The 23314-nt window shown below is 41.6% G+C and overlaps 2 protein-coding genes across 2 annotated transcripts; both read left to right on the top strand.

The window, feature by feature from the left end:
• Positions 1–8331: 8331 nt before the first annotated feature.
• LOC102709379 (auxin-responsive protein IAA23-like) lies at positions 8332–9932 on the top strand. The gene is made up of 4 exons (XM_040525304.1): positions 8332–8632; positions 8761–9063; positions 9180–9241; positions 9349–9932. The coding sequence occupies exons 1-4, from the start codon at positions 8451–8453 to the stop codon at positions 9369–9371; spliced, it is 570 nt and encodes a 189-aa protein (XP_040381238.1). The 5' UTR covers positions 8332–8450; the 3' UTR covers positions 9372–9932.
• A 3449-nt stretch (positions 9933–13381) lies between these two features.
• Positions 13382–17971, top strand: LOC102709658 (probable protein phosphatase 2C 57). The gene is made up of 4 exons (XM_006657041.3): positions 13382–13603; positions 15816–16025; positions 16216–16427; positions 17060–17971. Exons 1-4 carry the CDS (start codon positions 13496–13498, stop codon positions 17625–17627), a joined length of 1098 nt encoding a protein of 365 aa, XP_006657104.1. The 5' UTR covers positions 13382–13495; the 3' UTR covers positions 17628–17971.
• Positions 17972–23314: the final 5343 nt, after the last annotated feature.

Genomic DNA, 23314 nt, shown 5'->3' on the forward strand with positions numbered 1-23314 from the left:
TGTGGGTAAAGCTGAGTAGATGCTGCAGAGTCGTTTGGTATTCGAATACGCCGTGCTCCCAGTTAAATGGAGATATGTCTATGGGTGAATCCAGTGTGTTGGCAAACAAAGTAGATTTGGAGTTATTGTATAACATGGTAGGTGAATAACATAAAATGATGGTTATACTCAATTATTATACTGGGTTATTTTTGGGTTTATTTGTAAACTACTATTAAGGTTAGAGAGTTGAACCAGTTTCCTTCCTTTGTTAACTATGCATTACTATTTTACTACCTTCCCTGCTTGGCTTGTGGAGTACTTATGTACTCAGTCTTGCATACTCTTGGCTCCAGTTGGTCAGGGTGAAGTTGCAGGTGGAGTCGAAGAGCTAGAGAACCCACAGGAGTGGGACGAAGATGAAGGCTTCGATTTTTAGGTCGACTCTACGCTCAGGCTGTTCCTGTGGTGCAGAGTTGCGTCTTTTGTTTGTAGTGTAAGGCTGTAGCCCGTTGCGTGTGTTTTAGTTTAGCTGAAGTTGTATTAAAACCTTGTCGGTTTGTATAATTAATCGAAGTATTGTTTCTGTATCATTCTGTGCGTAACTGAACTTCCTGGGCGGTTACGTGAATCGAGGGACGCTTGGATTCAGTCCAGGATCGAGCCCTCACAATCAAGCTATAGGTAGTGTTGTCGTAAACCTCCACAACCACGCTCTCATCCTCCAGGTCATCTTCGTCGTTACCTCGCATCCCCATCGTCCTCAACTCATAGTTGCAGGATGTTGGATCATCTTCAATTGTAAGTGGGCAGACTGGCTAGACCTGGTTCCTCAACGGTGGCTGCCACACAGCAAGATCTTGCTTGCAACCTGCAAAATAAAGCCACAAGTTAGCACAACAAGACTTAGGGAGTTGGGGAAATAAGGAATTAAATTTTACCAATGCAACTGGAGCCCTGAGTTGTCAACACCGTTGATGAGTGACGATAGAGGATAAAATTAAAAGTGGTTGCAGAAAAAATGAACAGAAAGAAGAACATAGAGAGCCAGATAGGGACAGGATGACACGACCCGACCTGGTCCAACAACTGGCACGGTGCCCACCAACTAACCAGAACTGGTAACCAGCGAGGCGTGACCAGAACTGGCAACTAGCGAGGCGACGACCAGAGCAGTCGAGGCCGTGACCACCGAGGCGTGACCAAATCCAGGGGCCAACGAGGGCACGAATGTATCCGCTGGCCAGCGAGGCAACAGTCAGAAGAAGAAAAGAAAGAGAGGTAGAGAATGAACAGATTTGACAACCACCGCGACGGCAAAATAAACAAAAACAAAGACTCACAAAGAGACGAAGACAGGAACGATGACACCAACACGACCAGTAGAGTGTGGAGAGAGGCATGATGACACAACCATTGGAGATGAAGACAAGAATGGCAAAGGTAGCGCGACCGTTGTAGACGAAGACGCGACAACATGGCCACGAGACACGAAGACGGATGGTGTGGCCTATGATGGGCTAGGCGGCCAGCGGCCATTGGAAGCAGATTAGTCGACGGAGGCATGGAGCCGTAAAGGTTAGGTCTACCACGGGAGACAGTTAGCGTTAGGGTTGTGAGAGACGGTCAGGTGTGTTGTGCCTTGGTCGAACCGTCGTGTCGTGATGTGGCCTATGATGGGCCAGGCGGCCGGTGGCCAGTGGAGGCAGATTAGTTGGTGGAGGTGTGGAGCCGTAATGGTCAGGTCTGTCACGAGAGACACTTAGGGTTAGAGTTGTCGTGTCGTGCCTGGGTCGGATCGTCGTGCCACGTGCCTTCTAGCCACCTACACCTACAGTAGTAGTTTTCTTTGTTGTCGCTCTGGTTTTGAAATGGAGTTTGGTTCGGCATTCGCAATGTGCAGCTCAGGTGAGGCTTCTATGACATAACTGCATGTGCAGTTCTTTCACTGGCCTGTGGGTCATTAATTGTAAAGTGATGTCCACATGTAAGTGACTCAGTTTCACATGCAGTTAAGCGAGAGGATCCACTTCCGTGCAACTAACTGAATAGGTTGCCCGGGTGGACATGCCTCCAAAATATAGATTGGGGGCGGAAATGCTCCATAAAGATAATCAAATACAACGCCAATGGCTATATTTAAAGATATCTGCAGCGCAAACATTTAAACGAGGGGAATGAAGATTTCAACTGTTGCTGTAAGATTTAAATCAGGGTTATGCCGAACGAGTCCTAGAAACGGGCATGAGACTAAATAAACCAAACAACTTATACCAGGAGCGCAGAAAGCAATAATATTTACCCACAACCTCCAAAAGATGATATATATATCAAAAGGAAAATTATTTATGGAAACAAAAGGAAAATTAGAGAGCTTAAGGTATTGCATTGCTCATTGACGAAAAACTTCACCAACGCCAAACTGAATTAGTATTGCATTGGTTGTGATGCAATAATAGTATGGTTGCTAGATCTCCTTAGTCCTTACCCTAATTATTTTTCTCGCAGCATCTTTGCTTGGATATATACTAGCTTGGACCACGGAGCTTGTGTAAAAGAATCTAATAACGGCTGGTACTACTCTATTTTAGTATGGGGATACCGATTATATATATGTATGTGCGTGTGATATACTTTAGATCGGAAGGCAGATTGATGCTTAATTATAATAAATTTAACCCCATGTTCCATTGTCTGTTGTGCATGTGAGACAAGAGATGATTAGTAGTTGATAAAACACAAGGATACTTTCTGTAATGCAGAATCAGCCAATAACCGTTTCTTGGGTGCTAACAAATTAAACTTTGCATACAAATGCATATGGAGAGCATCTCTTCCAGGTATGTTCGAAGTTAATTGTTGGCTGAAAAAAATAATATTTCTTCCGCTCATCAGTTTCTGTACAGTATTAATTTGTAATGAGAACCAACTAGGGTCATTCCATGACCATAGTGGACTGTTTCTTTTTTATGTTTCCAAAAATGGCACATAAGTAATGAGACATTTAATCGATGATTGAAATAGTTTATACAATGCATTATTTCATTTTGTTGTTTCACAGGCAATATATGTAAGAGATAAGCTATTCTTTTAGAAACAGTGTAAATATCTTTCTTTATTAACTCTTTGTCAAATCATAAAATTAAAGTGCTAACATAACATTATATTTAATAAAAGGCAAAATTTGCTATAAGACATCGAAAAAAGGGTAATTAGCCGGTGGATACCGTAAAATCACGAATTTGCTGCAGGGCACCACAAATATGTGGTAATTAGCTATAGGGCACTCCGGCCAATTCTTTTATTATTTTTGGAGTCAAATATTCTAAAAATGACGAGATTGCCCTCAGCGGCCAACACGTTGGTCTTGACGCCGCACCACACCCGAACCCTAACCTACAGGGCGAGTGAGCAGGCGGCGACGGTGGCGACCCAGCGGCGATGACGGCGCATAACGGGTTGGCCACCAAGGGCAATCTCGTCATTTTTAGAATTTTTGACTTCGAAAATAATAAAAAATTGGCCGGAGTGCCCTATAACTAATTACCACACTTTTGTGGTGCCCTACAGCAAATTCATGATCTTACGGTGTCCACCGGCTAATTACGCGTTTTTTATGTCCTATAGCAAAATTTTCCTTAATAAAATGGAACTCACGCCGGAAATGACCTACCAAATCATGGCCTCTCGGAGAAGGAGAAAAAATAGGCATAATTAATAATGTTGCATCTAATTCAATATTAAAAAAGTTAAGTATCTTTGCTTGGTGATTAATTAGGTCGTCTTTGGCTTGCAGACATAATCTTAGGGGTTGTTTAGATGGGGCTAAACTTTTTAGCCCCATGTCATATCGGATGTTTGGACACTAATTTGAAGTATTAAACATAGACTATTAATAAAACCCATCCATAATCTTGGACTAATTTGTGAGACGAATCTAATAAGCCTAATTAATCCATGATTAGGCTATGTGATGCTACAGTAAACATTTGCTAATTATGGATTAATTAGGCTTAAAAAATTCGTCTCATGGATTAGCCCTCATTTATGAAATTAGTTTTTTTATTAGCCTATGTTTAATACTTCAAATTGGTATCAAACATTCGATGTAACTAGGGACTAAAAATAAGTCCCTATAAACAAACACCACCTTATAATCCTGTAGCCCTGTTTGATTAGTTATACCTAGCTAGAGAGATACCCCTACTGAATAACTGATCATTGTGTAGTGCACATCGCATAATATCACTACCTGCATGCATGATACTCCCGAATATGATTATTCTTGCCACCGGAAGTTGAGGCCTAGCTCACATGATATATCGATTGACAGGGTACAGTTATAACGACAACCGGTAGCCTCCCTGTTGTTAATTGAAGGTTGTTAAGGAGAAGAGCTCTCTATTAATCTCGCAACACTACGTATTATTGATCACAGCAAAAAGAATTATATGTATGGTCACGCACTAATTAATGCCTATGCAGATTCGCATGTCGCTATAGTGTTTATCATTATTTATGGTGTTATATGGAATAATGGAATGCTATCATCGTCAGCTCCCATCAGGATGATTAAGGAGGTCGTGAGATACCGCTAATAGACAAAACAGTTCCATGTAGTGTTGCATCCTAGCAAGTAGCAACTACCTTTTATCATCCTCATACATATAAAAACTTGGTACATTTAAATATATACTAGGCATCTCGAGGTATAAAAATTTAGAACATCTAGGTAATTTGTTAACCATAATGAAATTTTCCTGTATAAACAAAATAACTTGTTTTCAAGCATGTAAAGCGTTAGCTAGCAATATATGTTTGGATGACTCCATCTCACACACCAGAAACCTTCCTCCATATATCCCATAATACTCCATTCCTCCATCCAGTACTTGTATTTTTAGGTTGTTTATCATATATTAAGGTTTGAAAAAAAGATTATAATACTCTTATTAAATATCGTATGGTCTGAAGTGAGTGGATAGTTACAAGTATAGTAGAAATTTTGAATGCTATAAAGACAAGTGTTTTGGATGAAGCCACGGAGGCAGAAGTGTAGAGAGAAGAAACAATATAGCTTCAAGGAAACGATATATCATGTTTCTTACGTTTCATCTTTTAGCTTTTCCTTATGTTTATATGCGAAAATCTGAATTTTTGATCTTAAATTTGAAGTTAATTTTAAGCTTTTGTATCATAGTTTATTTTTCATCGTTGGCTTTTGGAATGTTTTGAACACGTATATAAAAGTTTTATTCGTAAATTATTTTCCGTTTACAAATATGTCGTTTGGTTTTTTCTTCAAAAAGCCAAAAGATGACCTCTTACCCTAAGAACTTAATTAATACAGCTACTTACTTATAATTAACTAGCTAAATATGATGCATATAAACGACGTTAATTAGAATCTATAAGAGCAAATTCAATACTATAGCCAACTACTAACTCCAATTCATCTGTAGTCAATCTAATAACTAATTCATACACAACAGCTATCTACAAAATCTATATTACTATGTCCCACCTATCATGCACACGTTGTGTCTTCTCTTTCTTACGGCTGGCTATAAATCTGTAGTCCACTGTTCTTCTCTTTCCTCTCTTTATTTCCTTAATCAGAATGTCACGGTCGACGCCGTCGCGGTTTTACCCGACAAGCATATCGTTTGAGCATCTGCGTAATCTGCTAAAGTAATGACGGCCCTCCCTCGATCTCCAAATGATGCTTAGCTACGCTTTCGGCCAAAAACGCTGCGCTTTGGCCTTAGTTTAGCGCCAGTCAAATCTCCCATGATCCCCCTAAACCCCTCCTCGATCTCCTTGTGTTATCGTCCTGCCCACACGCAGCCGCTGCGGCTAGATTAGTTTAATCTCTCTTCCCTTATGGTGTTCTGTTCATCTTTGATTTCTTTATTAGGGTTTTGGAGAGAAGCATGGAACATTTCCTCGTGCCCACTATCTCTACACTGGTAGCTTCTACGTACTTGGCTAGCTAGCCTATGCCGAAATGGCGTTGATTGGATTGGATATATTGGAAGCTTCAAAGGTTGGAAAAATGGCGAGGTCTATGAGGGGGTTAGGGTTTGATTTCATGGGAAGATTCCAACAGAAAGGTGCATCATGCATGGATGTTTTGTTTTTGTTTTCTCTTCAGGAATTAATGACGCCTTTTGCGTCGTGTGACCTAGCATGATCCTCCTGCAGAAGCGTGCATTACTGCAGATCAACTGCATAGTAATATAGTATCACACACATCAGAAGCATATGCCAGCTCCATCATTCACTATTACTCACGTGCAATGCAATTAAGAGCTGAGAGCTCCTCCCCCCCAATTAATCTCACACGTACGGTGCATTTTCGAGACTACAGTGATAATGATAGTATGTCAATCAAGTGTGATCAAATCCATGTCCATGCTGATCGATGAGTTCTAACCTCTAGCTAGCCCCACAATCTTATGTACTGTAGGCTACAGCAAATGCATGGGCAGTGAAATGGATAGGTGTGAGGAGGAGAGAGTAACCAGCATGGCATGGGCCGGGGTTCGTCAGCGACGGCGGCATACGTACGTTCTCCGGTGGCCACTCGCCGGTCGCCGGGGAAGGAGAAGGATCGATGGAAAGGGATCGAGAGGCATCGGGTTTGGGTTGTTGTCGTCAAAAGGCGAGCAAGGGGGACAGCGCGCCGACATGCCAACCGCCCCGGCAACCCACCCCCCGTCCGTCCGCCCGCGCTGCTCCACGTACGCTACGATCGACGTGGGGTCTCTTCCTGGAGGGACCGACATGTGGGACCGACGTATGTGTGGGCCCACATGTCAGTGGGAAGGGGTAAGGTGGTGTGGCACGGTCGGCTGGGGGGATCGATCTCGTCGTCGATCACTGCCGTTTGTCTTTTCTTGTACTACAGCCTTGTTTTTTCCCTGGGGTTTTTTCCGTTGCACCCCTCAAGAGTTTCTGTTTTTGTGTTTTTGAGGTCATCTTTTGTTGGGTTTGTAAACCGATTTTTTAGACAAAAGATATAATCCTAAACAACAAGCAGCTTTTAAGCTTTTTTTAAAAAAAAATTATAAGTCATTTTACACTGTTAAGAAATAATTTCCAGCTGCTTTTTGGCTTTTTGGAGTAGCAGTAGTGTTCTGCCATTAAACTTAAATCTTAAAAATCAAAAATTGCGTATAAACTTAAACCGAAAAGTCTAACCTAAAACAAAGGGGTGTCTAAATATATACTCCATCGTGGATGAGACGGTTTTTGTTCCTTATGTATTTTTAACTCTTCTGGGTGACTGGGTGCAAGGAATTCTAGCACCCTTTGCCAGTTGCTAGCTAGCTGGCTATTGGTTATGTTATGTTATGGAAGAAGTTGGGTTGTCCAATACTTGGATTGAGGTGCACTTACACCTTTTCATACATACGACAACTTCGTGCCATGAACAATCCAACAGACACGAAGCTTAAAGTAATGCATTATTCCAATGAACGATCCAGCTCAAATGATTAAGAAAAATGGCTTATGTAATTACTACTCTACCTCAGTTACTTTTAATTACTCGATCAATTTGACTGCCTCTAATCACAAGCAAATATTATGTGAGAAATATATCGGTTTACTTTTACGTAATACATAATGTAGTATTTATAGAATGACTTAATATTATAATGTTTGGTTATATGGTCTATTTCTTTTATGCCAAGCATGGAAGCTCATGGTTTCGCTTCTGCTTATACTGCTTATACTTGTAAACTAAAACATAGGTTTTTAACTTTAAATATAGTGTTGATTTTAGGGTTTTTTATTGTAGTTATTCTTCAAACTTCACTTTTCGATCGTTAATAACATATATATATAAAAGTTTTATTCATATATTATTTTTTATTTGTAAATATACCGTTTGGGTATTTTTATAAAAAAACAAAACGATGGAGGTGATGGTCTGCTAGTTATTAGACCATTTTAATCTCTCCATATTTTAATAAATAACGTTTTCATATACATATTTGACTACTTGTCTTATTAGAAACCACCACATAATTATCATTATTTTATTGTGATTAGATTTTTCTAAATATATTTTAATTATTACTTATATTTTTATATTGGCATCACAATTTTAAAATAAAATATATAATTAAACATGTTCGTATCATAGACTAAAATAGGGAGTAAAACAAGGAAGGAGGACAGCATTTTATCGCAGAGATGCAGAATTCTCCGCTTCTACGAGGACCCTAAACGATAACGGCCAACACGCGCCAAACCGAGCGCGCGGTGGGCCCCACACCCCGACCGCGCGCATCTTTATAGGCAAGCATCCGCGCGCCCACCACCACCACCACCGCAGCTCAGCTCGACGCGCCACCACTCGCCTCCGCCCCCGCCCCCGCCCCGACAGCGACCGCGCAGCCGATCCATTCCATCCGGCCAGCCGCACCGTTCGCCGCGAAGCAGCAGCCGGCCGGACGGACCCGATGTCGACGAGCTCCGCCGACTCGTCCCCGCCCGTGTCGGGCCTCGACTACGACGACACCGCGCTCACCCTCGCCCTCCCCGGCTCCTCCTCCTCCTCCGCCGCCGCCGCCGACCCCGCGGCCGCCGAACGCAAGCGCGCCGGCGCCGCCCATGCCGACCACGACAAGCCGCCGTCTCCAAAGTACGTAGCCTTCTATTAGTTCCACTTCCCTGATCCCTCTCTCTCGGTCGATCGCTGTACACATGGTGGATGCATTCCGGCCGGGGTTCTGACCTGGCTCGCGTCGATCTATGCGTATGTGTCCCCAGGGCGAGGGCGGTGGGGTGGCCGCCGGTGCGGGCGTACCGGCGAAACGCGCTGCGCGAGGACGCGAGGCTCGTCAAGGTGGCCGTGGATGGCGCGCCGTACCTGCGCAAGGTGGACCTCGCGGCGCACGGCGGCTACGCGCCCCTCCTCCGCGCGCTCCACGGCATGTTCGCGTCCTGCCTCGCCATCCGCGGCGACGGCGAGGGCACGACCAAGCTCGTCGACTCCATCACCGGCGCCGAGTACGTGCCCACCTACGAGGACAGGGACGGCGACTGGATGCTCGTCGGAGACGTCCCATGGAAGTAAGCGACATATACGTACCGCTCCTGATTAATCAATCAGTTCTTGCCTTCTTGCCGATCAATTCACCCAAAACAAAATTAACGCAAATCTGATTGATCCATCCACACAAACGCAGGATGTTCGTCGAGTCTTGCAAGCGGATCCGTCTCATGAAGAGCTCCGAGGCCGTCAACTTATGTAAGAATATTCAATCCACGATGATCCCAATTCCAAGAACATTGCCTGCTAGCAACTGCAACGATCAATCAGTGAATGACATTTCGATTCTGCCCTGTTTGATACAGCGCCAAGACGATCATCGAGATGATCGAGATCGACACTCCCATGCGTGCAAGCAAGAACGGTGCAACTATTATGCCTGTCTGAATTAGTTTGTCAGAACGTGTGTGCAGTGGAAGAGGCTTGGCTGTTCAGGTCCTCCATGCATGTACCTATACCGTAGTAGGATCAGCGATCAGCCAGATTGGTGTGTGTACTGTACAGGCCACAAAGGAACTTGCTTTCTCTTTCGGTCAGGTGCTCCCTGCCGGATCACGGCCCGCCGGTTTGGTTTTTGGACGACGACGGCGAGGATCCAAGGGAGGAGGCGCCGTGCACCCCCGGCGGTGTGCTTTGTCAGCTACTGTTTGTAGTTTCGTTTCATGATTCGGTTTCAGTCACTGCCAGCGCCTTGCTGTGTGTCAAATTTGCAAGGGTGTATACAATGATACATGCTACAGTAGTTGTTGTTGATGATGTTGTTGTCGCTGTTGCTGTTGTTGACTTTGTTTGTCCATTGATATGCATTGTAAGGTCAAATATACAAGCACGTTATGTCATTTCTGTTGGGCTTTTGCTGTCTCCTTTTGCGCATCCTTTCCATTTAGTGGTGCTGAATGTTGTTCTTTTAGCTGTCAAAATTGGGAGCTTGGTTTGGTAGATGGTGATTGCGGCTGTGGAAATCAGTGGCCGGCAGTGGGAATGATCCATATTAATTTTGCATGGACAATTCATCCACTGAAGAAAAAGCTGTGCAGAAACTGAACCATAAAAAGAGAATAGAAGGTTCAGCTGGACCAATCCATGAACTGATGATCGAGCTTGCAGTTGCAGTGCAGAAATCTTAACCCGGCCAACCCAGGAACTGACCGAGCTGCTTGCAGCTGCAGTTAAGAAATCAGAACCGGAATTTTGTCATGACTGTGCAGGAGTTTACTGGATCACTACTCTGAAATACATTTGTATTCTGTACCAGCTAGTATTTCTGTGCTGTGACCTGCTGATGCAAATAAAATTCTGTTGTCTCTGGCCCGATCATTCTGTCCACCAATTCTGATTCACACATGATACATCTTTGCTGCTAGCTCCATATCGCTTCAAAGAATACTGCTCTAATTTAGCTGGTCCAATGTACTACTGCACAATTACATTCAGTAGTAACATCCTCACAGAGTCACAGCACATCAGGCCATCATCAAACCAGGGTTTTTCTGCATGTGAATAAATCAAACATGCGAATGGGGATGGAGTATATATGTGGAGGTAAAATTGTCCTTGGATGGCTGAACCACTGCTGAGATGATTGTGTGTATCTATATAGGGATAGGGGTTGACTCTTATGCATTTTACTGTTAGTAGAATTAATCTATACCGTTAATCTATTTTTATCGGACGGATATAATTAAATTATACTACCAACAATATTAGGTGTAGTAGAAATTTGAAGGGGTAATATCGTTCTTTTTATTGTGATCTTTATTGAAAAAAAATAAAATTACAAAATAATGCTAATCAAGTAATTAACAAAGTAAAAAATATCTTTTTTCTACTAGTAGTATAATTCTATAAAGAAAATGCACTAGAGAGTTGCTTATCTAGATATATATAATGCGAAAGATCTTAGTTCTTTATCTCCTTGTGACCCTAAAATATATTTTCAAAAGCCCCTTCCCAAATAAACTCAATGAATTTGATTTTGAAAACAAAATCCTCCTTTATGTGTTATTACGGTTGTTCGAGCAGGAGATTTCAATACTCACCGAGTTACAACATCTCCGACTGGCTAAACTTCCCAAGTATGAGTGGTGCAAACGATACACACTTGTTGGTGTCTGTTGCGAAACTTGCTTACCATTCATCATGTATATTTTTTGTTTTCTTTCCTAGCATATTTGCTCCTGTTTTGATTAATCCTTATACTCCGATCTTGCAACGAAATTTGTAAGTTAATTTGCGTTTCTTTCTATTCACTCGTCTTTCCTCGTTAAAATATCAATAGCTGCCACATGGAAGGAATTGGATCCAGTGTAGGCACCGCACATTACCTTTCTGTGAACCTATATTCTCTTATTTTCTACATGCATGTTTTCAAAACAATAAACGGTATTATTTTTCAAAAAATTCTTAAAAGTTATTTTAGAAGTTTATATCAATCTATTTTTTAATTTTTTTATAGATAATAATTAATTAATTATATGTTAATCTACTATTATGTTTTCGGTGTATGTTACTAAGCCAACCGCCGAACGTGAACTTTCTTTGACTACAACATTATTGTATGCAAATCTAAATATCCAAATTTTACATGCTAGTCAATGGGGACCCGATCCCGGATTTCTCACGGTGAATTCACACATTAGGCGACGAGGATGGTTAATATCTATCATCCATGGTGAACTAAAATGGTACAGAACTTATCCACATCGGGGATGGCGGGAGCTGGGATGGTGCACCACTCCCTGTCCCTGTTCCCCGCGATGACCCGTTTACACTGTGGAAGGACCAAATATAGACTTTATATATGATTTGGCCAAAAAAATAAAGCACAATAACTATGGTATATAAAGCAAAGCCCATGTCAAAATCCCTATCCTCTCCATCTCTCCACCGGACACCGCCTGCCGCCCCTCTCCACCAGCCTCCGCGTGTCGGTGCCGCCCTCTCTGCTGCCCACTGACGCTCGTTGGCCTCTTCGCTCCCGCCGACGCGCACTGCTCCTCTCTGTTATCCTCCGCGCGTCGGTGTTGCCCTCTCCGCCGCCCGCTGACGCTCGTCGGCCTTTCTGCCCTCGCCGACACACAACACCCTCTCCGCCCCTCCCTTTCAGCCTCCGCTCGCTGAAGCTGACGCACGTCGTTCTCTACACTTGCCGGACCCGATGGCACGGGGACGGGAAAACCACGGGGAATTTTTTTTTCCGCGGTGATAGGGATGGGTTAAATATAACCCCCATCACACTTGACGGGGACGTGGACGGAAAAATTTTATCACCGTGGGGGCGGGGACGCGGTGGTGATCCCGACGGTGAATTTTTCGTTGTCATCTCTACATGCTACCATTTACACATTAAATAACTTATACTGCTACACATCTGATCTTACCAGTTCACTGAAAAAAAAGAATGCAAAAAAAGAGTACGCGGTGGTGATCCCGACGGTGAATTCCCCGTTGTCATCTCTACATGCTACCATTTACACATTAAATAACTTATACTGCTACGCATCTGATCTTACCAATTCACTGGGAAAAAAGAACGCAAAAAAAAAGTACAAAAACAGGGCACAAGCCAAAATATAAGTTTGTGTAGAATAAAGAGAAAATAAAAAATAAAAAATATTGGCTCTTATACGATAACTAGTTCTATATAATACCTAGGTTAAAAAATATTAAATTAACCTTATAACTAATTTATTATATATGCCAGTTTAATTATAAACTTATACTACCTCCGTCCTAAAATAAGTTTATTTTTTAATTTTTGGATATAACGTTATGACTCTTCATCTTATTTGAATTATTTTTACAATTAATATATTTATTGTTACTAGAAGATAAAACATGAATAATACTTTATTCATGTCTGTTTTTTAAGTTTTTTTATAAAATTTTCAAATAAAATAAATGATCAACATTGGATACAGAAATTTTAAAAATACAGACACTGTAGGACGGATGTATTAACGAGTAATTTGCTCTAGCTCTGGCGAATGACTCCACGGTATCTCAAATATCTCAATCCCACACGCTGACACACCAATGACACGACCGGAACAATCGTCACGTGCACCCCACGATCCCTCCCAGCTCTCCCGGATGGACACGTGTCCCACGGCACGTGTCGCCCGCCCGTCCACTGCTTACACCGGCCCGGCAAAACAGCGTGAGACCCGCACACCGGATCACTCCGCCCACAAAATTAAACCAAACTCCTTAATCCAGATTAGCGTGGCGTGATTAGTGTAAACCACCCAAAATTTACGGAAATACCCCTCACCTGATTTTTTTAATCAATTTTATTTTATTTTTATTTTAGCCTTCTCTCTTATCGCGCGTACTGTTCACACTCCACAGTATGCTCGCGGCGACGCACGCAGCTCCAAATCGGAACCCTAACCCTAGCCCGCGTCCCGAGTTCGATCCGTGCTCCCGCTGGTTCTGAGGCTCTCCGCGGCGATGGAGGAGGAGCATAGGCTTGCCGGAGGTGGAGGAGGTGGGAGGCCGCCGATCCCGGCGGCGGCGGCGGCGGGGAGGAAGCCGGGGCTGGCGCGGCATGCCTCGTTTGTGAGTGCCCCTCGCCCAAATCTCTCTCTTTTCGGTGTGCTTGGTTGGGTGTGTTGCGTCCCCGATTCCTTCTTCGCTGCGACGGCGAGGAGCGGTGGTGCTTTCTTCTGTCGAGAATTTGGGGATAATGTGGGCGTGATGTGATGGGCGATGGAGGGGGTCTAATTTGTGGATTGGAAGAGCGCACAAGGAATCTCGGGCTCTGAAAATTGCTGGTACATCCTTGTACTTGAGCAGTACCGCTGCAACCTGGGGGCAAGATGTTTGGATCTGTGCGGTTTATGTGGAAGCAGGGTATTGGGAGTCTAGCAAGCCGTTTTAGATGCTTGTGATCCACTTTTTTTTTTTTTGGCTAAAGACTGCCTTGGGTTCTATGAAATGGTTGATTTTATCAAATAACTGAACACGGAGTGTCACAGAAAAAAAATTGAGCAAGGGGTGAAAGTGTCCTAGAATGTTTTCACAAACTGTGTTAGTGCCCTGTACTATCAGTGTGTTTCCGTGGTCTAAATTTTTTTGCGGAATTAGATAGGGAATATTATGGTATAACTTTGGTCTCATTGGGCATTTCTTCCTTAAAAATTGTTGCCTAAAGATTCAAGTGAAGAAAACTCCGGGCATGAATCGTGGGCACTGTAAAAGTGAGGGGTAAAGAGGGGATCAGACTGGTAATGTGGTACTGTATGTGCCATGAAAGTATCATAACTCTTTTGGTACTTTCGCCCCCTGTTCTGACTACATGGCCCCATAACATTATTGAAATGAAATAAATGGAAAGGTACTTTGATGTCTCTGCTGAATAGTAATTGCCCATCTACGTCCTCGCACGGTTGAAAACAGCAAAAGCTGTTCTAAATTATATTTTCTAGGGTGTTTAAAAACAATGATTGGCTTGATATCATAATTTTGCCACAAATGTTGATTTCAAGCTCATCAATCTATACTTGTGGACCTGTGGTATTCTTTAGATATTAACAGTGAATCCTTTAGATCTACCATAAACCCTATTTTTTTCAGTGGATGCTAGACATGGTGATACAAATATCATGCCTGTTTCTTTTGCCCCAATTCTCATTACAGTAAAAAAGTAGCTAAAATAAAATATGTGCACTGACTTTTCCATTCGTACGTGCCTGATGCCTGCATGTTGCTTTGGAATTTCCACTAGCTCACATTATTTGAACAATGAGTGGAAAAAATTATATTGTCACATTTAACTCACATGGTTGAGGACAGGAATATTTCTTTTATGAGTAAAGTACATGGCCGGTCCTTAAATTTGTGGCGCGGTACCATTTAGGTCTATAAACTTAGAAAATGCACATTTAGATCCATGAACTTGTTTTAACGTCTAAAATTATGGACCTTGATGGTACGTTAAAACGAGTTTATGGACATGGATGCTACATTAAAATAAGTTCATGGACCTGGATGGTACATTAAAACAAGTTCATGGACCTAAACGTGTATTTTTTAAGTTTACGGACCTAAGTGGTACCGCGCCACAAGTTTAAGGATCGGTCATGTACCTTACTCTTCTTTTATGGTAGTAAGTTGCAAGCAATATGCACAGCCTTTTGGCAGTCAATGCTGCGACCCTCCACTCTGATTCAGTGTCCCAATTTGAGGGTTATGGTTCATCATCTGGGTTGATGCCAGGATCTTGACTTGCAACCCCTTCCCCTTGCTCCTTGTCTGTCCTCTATTCCGTGCTATCTTCTCCCCCCCCCCCCCCCCCCTTTCTTCTACTCAGTTCTCTCCCCTTCTGCCGAATGATTGATATTCATAGTCAAAAATACTGAACGCATATGACTTTTTATGATATGGAATGGTGGTTGGTTTGATTTTACCTTTTGTTGGATCAACATTGTTAGTGTATGTATGATATCTATACTTCTATAAAAAGGAGTAGTGGTGGTCCACCTACCCTCACTACAGTTTTACAATTTAGCCCTCAAATTTCTTGATATTAAAAACCAATTAAATATAGATTGATATCTACATATAAATTCAAATTAAGGTGACTATTTCATATAAGAAAATTTGATAACACATCATAAAATCCATAGCATAGAACGGGTATTTAACTAGTAATAATATGAAAAAAAAACCTTTCTTGGGTCATGATAGCATAATGAAAGAGTATACAGTACAGATTTATAATCTCACTGCATCATGGTTAATTATTTGTTGCTTGGCATTTGTTTTGCAGGCGAGGAGTCCTGCAAACAGCACCAAATCTGGAACTGAGAAAACTTTTGAAAGCATAGATGCTGCTGCATATGTGCCTGTTGTAAGGTCAGGAGGTTGGGCTGATATTGGGTTGAGGCGCACAATGGAGGATGTCTTTATTTGTTCTGATAACTTCATTCAAGATTTTGGACTTGAGAGTTTTGAAGATGGGCCCAGCGCATTTTATGGGGTATGTTTTTTTTTACTATCGTGTTCAGGGCTCAATCTTGATCGCGATGTTTGTGATATATCATATATATGTTAGCCAATTTTAGCCATGTGATAACTGGACATAGTAAAATCTCTCCTGTGAGAGTACCTTCATGAGCTTGACATGTATTTTATCTATGTATACCCTTCATATGATTTTAATGTTTTAGGTTTTTGATGGGCATGGTGGAAAGCACGCTGCTGACTTTGTGTGCAGCAATTTGGCAAGGTTTATCATTGAGGATGAAGATTTTCCAAGGGAAATAGAGAAAGCTCTGTCCTCAGCATTCTTACAGACAGATGCTGCTTTTGCAGATGCTTGCTCTATGAACTCCTCTCTTGCATCTGGCACAACTGCTCTTGCTGCTCTCGTGGTTGGGAGGTATTGGTCTAACTTTTGAAACTACAGAGGCGCTATTCTGAGTTCCTTGCATCACTCTTTTTAACTACCATTTGATGTTGGTGGTTACTTATCAAAAGTAGGAGCCAAAATTTCTCCTGTTATGGCAATACAGTTCATGTTTCATTGCTTGCGTCCATGTGCAATTAATTATTCAATGCACTTATTTGCGCATGCATATGAAAACCAGGGGCTTCAAAACTTATCTCTCGTGAATAGATATGTTATTTCTTTATCTTTGATTAACTGCATGTTTCTGTTCTTTGAAATCGTACGAATTTCATTGGTATTCTTATGGTATAAATATCACCTTTTTATACTATATGGATAAATATAACCTTTTTGCTTTCTGAACAATTCTCTCTCCTTCTGTTTCGATGATCTTGTTGGCCATGGTTAATGTTAGCATGCAACTATGGTAGCCTACTATACTTGCTACATTATTCCCTTTCATGAAAGCAATTGCAGTATAGATTTTGGTACATAAAAATGGGACTGTGTTCCCTTTTAAATCCATTCTGTAGCTCTTTCTTTCTATTTCAGTCTCAACTATATTGCTGTTTATGTACTTTAGACGACAAACTTTCTTCTAATCATTTTTCAGTGTTTCATAGGTCACTCCTGGTAGCAAATGCCGGTGATTGTAGAGCAGTACTTTGTTGTCGTGGAAAGGCAATTGAAATGTCCAGGGATCACAAGCCATCTTGCAACAGAGAGAAGGTGCGCATTGAAGCGTCTGGTGGTTATGTTTATGATGGCTACCTGAATGGGCAGCTTAATGTTGCGCGGGCAATTGGGGACTGGCACATGGAAGGAATGAAGGCATGCGATGGTCTTGGACCTCTTAGCGCTGAGCCTGAGGTGATGATCAGGAATCTCACTGAGGAAGATGAATTCCTCATCATCGGTTGTGATGGGATCTGGGACGTATTCCGCAGCCAAAATGCGGTAGATTTTGCCCGCCGGAAGCTCCAAGAGCACAATGATCCTGTTACCTGCTGTAAAGAACTAGTTGATGAGGCCATCAAGAGGAAGAGTGGCGACAACCTTTCTGTAGTTGTCATCTGCTTCAACTCTAGGCCGCCTCCTGTCCTAACAGCTCCAAGGCCCCGTGTACAGAGGAGTATATCTGCGGAAGGCCTGAGGGAGTTGCAAAGCTTCCTTGATAGCTTGGCTGATTGACATGAGGCTACTTCCTTGATAGAAGCCTGACATACTTTCCTTAGTGTACGTCCATTGCTTAGCATGGAATTTAGGTTTAGTGCGGCTATTCCAAGGCTTAGTTCCAGCTATCTCATAATTTCCCCGAGATAGCAGCTGTTGAGTGATCCGGTGTTGTAATATATGCTGCGGCTAATTCTATCTGCAGTTAAGTATTTATTGGTTCAGGGATATGTTGTCTTAAAAGTCTGGAATGATCAGAGAACATTTCTAAGATCTCTGAAATGGTGAGTGGAGTTCTCTAGTATGTATGACTATGCTTGCAAATTTTGACATGCTATGATAACAAAGCGATGTTTATTTTACTGGGATTGGAGCACAGTGCTCTGTAACTTGTAGGCCAGTATTGCACTTGGGCATACCAGCTACACAGTGACTCCTGCCAGAAGAAACCCAGCTCCACAGTGCACACTACAGTCACCTATGTGACAGATGGTTTCAGCAGCATGTTTTTTTATGTTCTCCCATGACATCAGGCACAGTAGAAGCTGAAGCTCTGCATGTGCCCTCTGCAAGTCCTGCTTCTGAAATCTGGAGAGACAAGCAACAAGGTAGGAGATGACGTCCAAGGCGTGAATTCATCTACCACCAGCCATGGTTGGAGTCCGAATACAAAACAGCTTGCTCTTGCAATTATGAACTCTCTCTGGGTGTGGCCATCTTATCTGAGCTGCCAGTAGCCATGGCTGCTCATTTTCTCCTGCAGCAATCTGATCCTGATATGATTTCACTGCCTCTGAACCGAGGAGAGCTGGTGTAGAAGAAGAAAGGAAAGCAAAGACGTGAGAAAGGCTAAGCTGGAGAACAATCAATCAATCATACATTCATTCATGCCGTGTTTAAGTTTGAAATTTTTTTTGAGAGATGTCACGTCGACATATACGGTCACATATTTAATTAAACGTAGTTTAATTATAAAATAAATTTTAGATTCCGTCTAGAAACCACAAGACGAATCCTTTGAGACTAATTAATCCGCACATGTTGGTTACTGTAACACTTATGGCTAATTAGGTACTAATTAAGCTTAAAAAAATCGTCTCATGATTTTCCCATAACTGCATAATTAGTTTTAATATTCACATATATTTAATGCTTTATTTAGATGTTTAAAAATTCGATGTGATGTTTTTGAAAAAAAGTTTTTGGGATGCAATCCAGATCGGTTACTGCGTTCTACTGCTCCCCGGAGAGATTAGTGGCAATCGTAGGATCAATCAAAGGCTCTCTACTCTACCCACTCCCCTCATCTCATCAGTCCTCTTCTTTTTCGTGAGAAGTTTGCAGCTTTTTGCTGGCCCATAATCGTAAAGAGATCGATGCATTGCAGGCCCATGGCAGCTGGGGCCCATGTCTCAGTCTCAGGGCCTATCATCTACTCACTCATCTACTTCGGCTACAGTTTCCATGGCATGTTCTCCCTTTCACCTTTGTAGATTTATTATGGTGTTTGGTGTGGGTCACTGACACTCCAACATCCATATCTAGTTCATGTGTTGGGACATTTGACATTTCGCTTTGGCCTGTAGCTTAGCTAGGTAAGCTAACATTTATAGCTTGTTTAGGACTTCCCTAAAGAACATCAAGCACCTCAAATGTGCTTCGAGATTTATAGGTGAAAAAAATGGTACTGCCGGTTGGCAGGCCTCATTATGTTTTAGCTAATGGAGGTAGTATAATTCGAAAAGTTTGATTAGTCTAGAAACTTTCCTGCGTTAGCATTGCTTAGCATAGAATTTGGGTTTCAATTATCAGTATTAATTTATCGACTAATCAGCTGACAAGCTGAACCGAATGAGGCCTAAGTGAATTAGCCAAATTCAGATCATCCTCCCCATATCTAAGCCTACGAGGTCCTGTATGAAACGTGGTAATCTCTCCGTACTTTAAGTAGATGGCATCCTTCACTTTTTGCCATATGTTTATTATCTGTCTTATTCAACAAAATTTATGCAAATAAAATAGGGTCCGCCTAGTGATCAAATATTTGAAAACTTTAATTCTATCGATCAAATTCGTTTACTATCAATCATGATAATCTAAAAGCATACACGCAAGTTTAAAAAATCCCATACACGCCCTTCCCTACTCTTCCATGCATTGCATGTTTGACAAAAAAAATCAAACATTTGATCAATAGCAAAAGTGAATAAAATAAGAATTTGAAGTTATAATCAAAATATTATGTGTGTTCGCCAAACCTGAAACGGCGAAATGATCTCCCTCTTCTCAATCATTGATCTAACGCTAGGGCTAGACACCACACCACACAAGCTGGAGGAGCAGAACATCAAGCATTGACATTTTCCATTGTCGACTATAGTGGGACACTCCAGTCACTCTCTACTCCAGGGACCCATGCATCCATTCTCCACCACTATCCTGCCTGCGTCGATCTGCATGCAATGGCACCACGCATCACGGCCCAAGAAATTTCTCCATCAGCCAGCCATGGCCATCACATCGCTGGCCGTTAACCTGCATCTCTCTCTCTCTCTGTCTCTGTCTCTCATTGGATGCTTGCGTCTACTCCATGAAGGACCAAATCAATTCACGCTCGATCTGTCAATCTGAAGCAGCCTGGTACTACTAGCAGCGATATGATTAGATCATGGACCTTTAGTTAGTTTTGTCGCCTGAAATTTTCACAGTGGCGCGGTAATTAAGCTATATGATGCATGGCTGCATGCATGCATAATGCATTGCAGCTTCAGTAAACTACGCTATGGCAGCTAACGGAGCAAGCAAGCACTGATGGTTTCGTCGACGGCAACGACGACGACGACGAAAAGGACTCGACCTGGGCAGTGGGCAGGCAGGCAACCCTGCCGTGCCCGCCATTGACGACCATAGTGGTGGTGGTGGCCCAGCAAAAAGCCCCATCTTGGAAGCAGTCTCAGATGGCTGCTGCTGCTACCACCACAGGATCTTCGCCAACAATGTGCTGCGCAAATCAGTGTCAAGAATTCAGAGAGAAAAACAAATGCAGTGCTGGTAATAAACTATATGTATAGGTGTCGTACTGCTGCTAGTTGGTTGAGCACTTCTGAGCTTCGCAATTGCGCCCTGGACTGGAGCAGTATCTTATCAGAATCAGCAGCGATGGTGTTGCTTTCCTTAGTGGAAACATCAGGTTTCAGGTTCAGGTTCAGGTTACAGGCGTGTAGTCTATATTTTTTTAAGATAATGGATAAAAGAATCTAGCCTTGACTTCAATGAAGTTACAATCACTTATTATAAAGTTTACAGTTCCCTAACACGTATAAATTTGGCCTATACATAAAGCTAAAAATCCATCAAGCAAATACGAGGATCACTGGAGTAAAGCATTATCAATTCTATTGCTAAATCTTCGGTCAAAGTGCCCAAACACTTGGTGTAGTCTATATACATACTACATATATATATATAAAGACCACTTTTGCTACTGATCAAATATTTGATTTTTTTCTTTTATCAAACACGCGCATAATGCATAGGAGGCTGGAGGAGGACGTGTATGGACTTTTTGACTTACGTGCACGCCTTCAAATTATCATCCAACGGCTTCAAATTATCATCCAACGGCAGTGACCGGATTTGATTAGTGGAATTAAAATTTTTAAACATTTGATCACTAGACGGACCCTATATAAAGAAAAACTCTTTCTTTCCATGATTTAACCATCAGGCAAGAGTGGCGAGTGGAGCTGCATGCGTCTAGTAGCAGTTTGTTTGATCAAAAAGCTCAAAAGCAATCCTGCTTTAGTGTTGTTCAGAGTTCAGAGGGGGGCATGCGACGCGGCAGTGAAGGTGATGGAGGAGACCTCAATGGAGGGCCTCCTTTGGTCCATGCGTCCATGTCTCCATAGGTACCATGGCTACCCACAGTATTATATAGGTGGATGTCTTATGGTCTCCAACTCTAAATTCTATCTCACACAATTAAAAATTTATGGATGTCTTATGGTCTCAACCCTAAATTCTATCTCACACAGTTAAAAAGAGAGGGCATTTGAGCCTTAGTTAATTCAACTTAGTGCAGATGTTTTAGAACAGTACATGTCGAATATATAGGTACTATTATTAGATTAGGAGGGAACTTGAACATATATTTAGGGTACAGATACATAGAATTTGTGCCAAACTCTATTTAATCCTGCGAGGGACGCCACATGATGTGACTATTAGAGAAACAACATATATGGCGTGGAGATATAAATGGGTGCAGTTGTAAGGATGTGCATGAGTCGACCCACGAGTAATTTAGGGCCAGCTCTAGTTCAACAAAATGAACCAAGTTTTATTCTAAAATAAATTTTTTTTATCATTTTTAAAAAGTATCTCAAGGTACCAAGAATTTTAGTATAAAATTTTGGTACCTCAAGGTACTATACTTTTTACACTAAAAAATATAGCACCTTGAAAAGTATAGCACCTTGAGGTACTTTTTCAATAATGTTAAAAAAGCTCCAAAAATAAAATTTAGTTTATTTAGTTGAATTAGAGTTGATTCTAAAATATCCGTGGGTCAACCATGGCCATCCCTACAGTTGTGGTACAAACAAGAAGTGGGACAATCTAAACTTGGTTAGTGGCTTACTTTACTTGATCAATTGTGAGCTATGTTTAGGGAGAAGCAAAGAAGCGCATATAGTTGGTGTCTAATCCGGAGGTAGAATTTGGACGAACTACGTCAACAAATATTGTGATTTGGTTCATTAGGATTTATAAGGTTTTTTTTTACATTATGTTTCTTATGTTCATGGAAGGCATCGTGACTCCGTGAGTAGACAATTTCAGAGATTATTTGGTTTTATCCCTGGATGCTTATTGGCTATCTATTCACCGTGAAGTGATTATTTAACATATATAATAAGTCCTGGAGCAATAATAACAGTTCGTTGTGTTATAGTGGTATGTACAGACAATTAATATTTTTAAAATGGTGTTTGCCAATAAACCGTACTCCGGAATGCGTTTCCTTCTTTTTTGAGGGTGGAGGGGATTGAAAATGAGCCATCCGTTAGTTCTGTCTTCGGACAGATTATATTCCCATATATTAATCGAAAATTTAGAAATAAGAAACTATGCCATTAGATTGTGCCGGGTATTAGATATTAGAACGGCGGATATACGAGATACTAATATATCATTTGATCGGGGCGGTAGAGGGCTTGAGCCCTCATTACTCTGTTAAAGGTATAGGAATCTCCACTAAGACCCTTCTAAAAGAATATGTCAAACATCAATGTACGTAAATATCGGCTAAAGTTTTATTGATTTATTTAGACCCTCAAATATCGTTAACTAGATCCGTCACTAATTGAACCGTATAAACAAATGCTTTGTATAGAAAATAATGAATGGTGTCCCCGTATAAAAGAAGAGTGGTATATCAAATCATTTGCTCCATCTATCCTAATATAAGTATATTTCTAATATTGTAGAGGCAATTAGTTACAACAAAACATGACTTTTAAATGCTCCGTATGAAATAAGAGATATGTATGAGGTACCATCGATAGAAATTTAAATATAAGGTGATTGGTGGAAAACCATTACTCTACAAATGCATTTTCATAGAATAAGTTTTATCTAACTTATTTAGACCCCTCAAATATCGTTGCCCTAGATCTATAAACAAATGTTTTGTATAGAAAATAATC

This window comes from Oryza brachyantha, chromosome 6 (assembly GCF_000231095.2).
Source record: "Oryza brachyantha chromosome 6, ObraRS2, whole genome shotgun sequence".
NCBI classification, from domain to species: Eukaryota; Viridiplantae; Streptophyta; class Magnoliopsida; order Poales; family Poaceae; genus Oryza; species Oryza brachyantha.

Bases quoted from the DNA above. Each gene is read 5' to 3' on its own strand.
- LOC102709379 (XM_040525304.1), top strand. From the start codon at position 8,451: ATGTCGACGAGCTCCGCCGACTCGTCCCCGCCCGTGTCGGGCCTCGAC. The intron at 9,064-9,179 runs GTAAGCGACATA...ACACAAACGCAG, and splicing joins GTCGGAGACGTCCCATGGAA to GATGTTCGTCGAGTCTTGCA. The intron at 9,242-9,348 runs GTAAGAATATTC...TGTTTGATACAG, and splicing joins CTCCGAGGCCGTCAACTTAT to CGCCAAGACGATCATCGAGA.
- LOC102709658 (XM_006657041.3), top strand. From the start codon at position 13,496: ATGGAGGAGGAGCATAGGCTTGCCGGAGGTGGAGGAGGTGGGAGGCCG. The intron at 13,604-15,815 runs GTGAGTGCCCCT...TTTGTTTTGCAG, and splicing joins TGGCGCGGCATGCCTCGTTT to GCGAGGAGTCCTGCAAACAG. The intron at 16,428-17,059 runs GTATTGGTCTAA...AGTGTTTCATAG, and splicing joins GCTGCTCTCGTGGTTGGGAG to GTCACTCCTGGTAGCAAATG.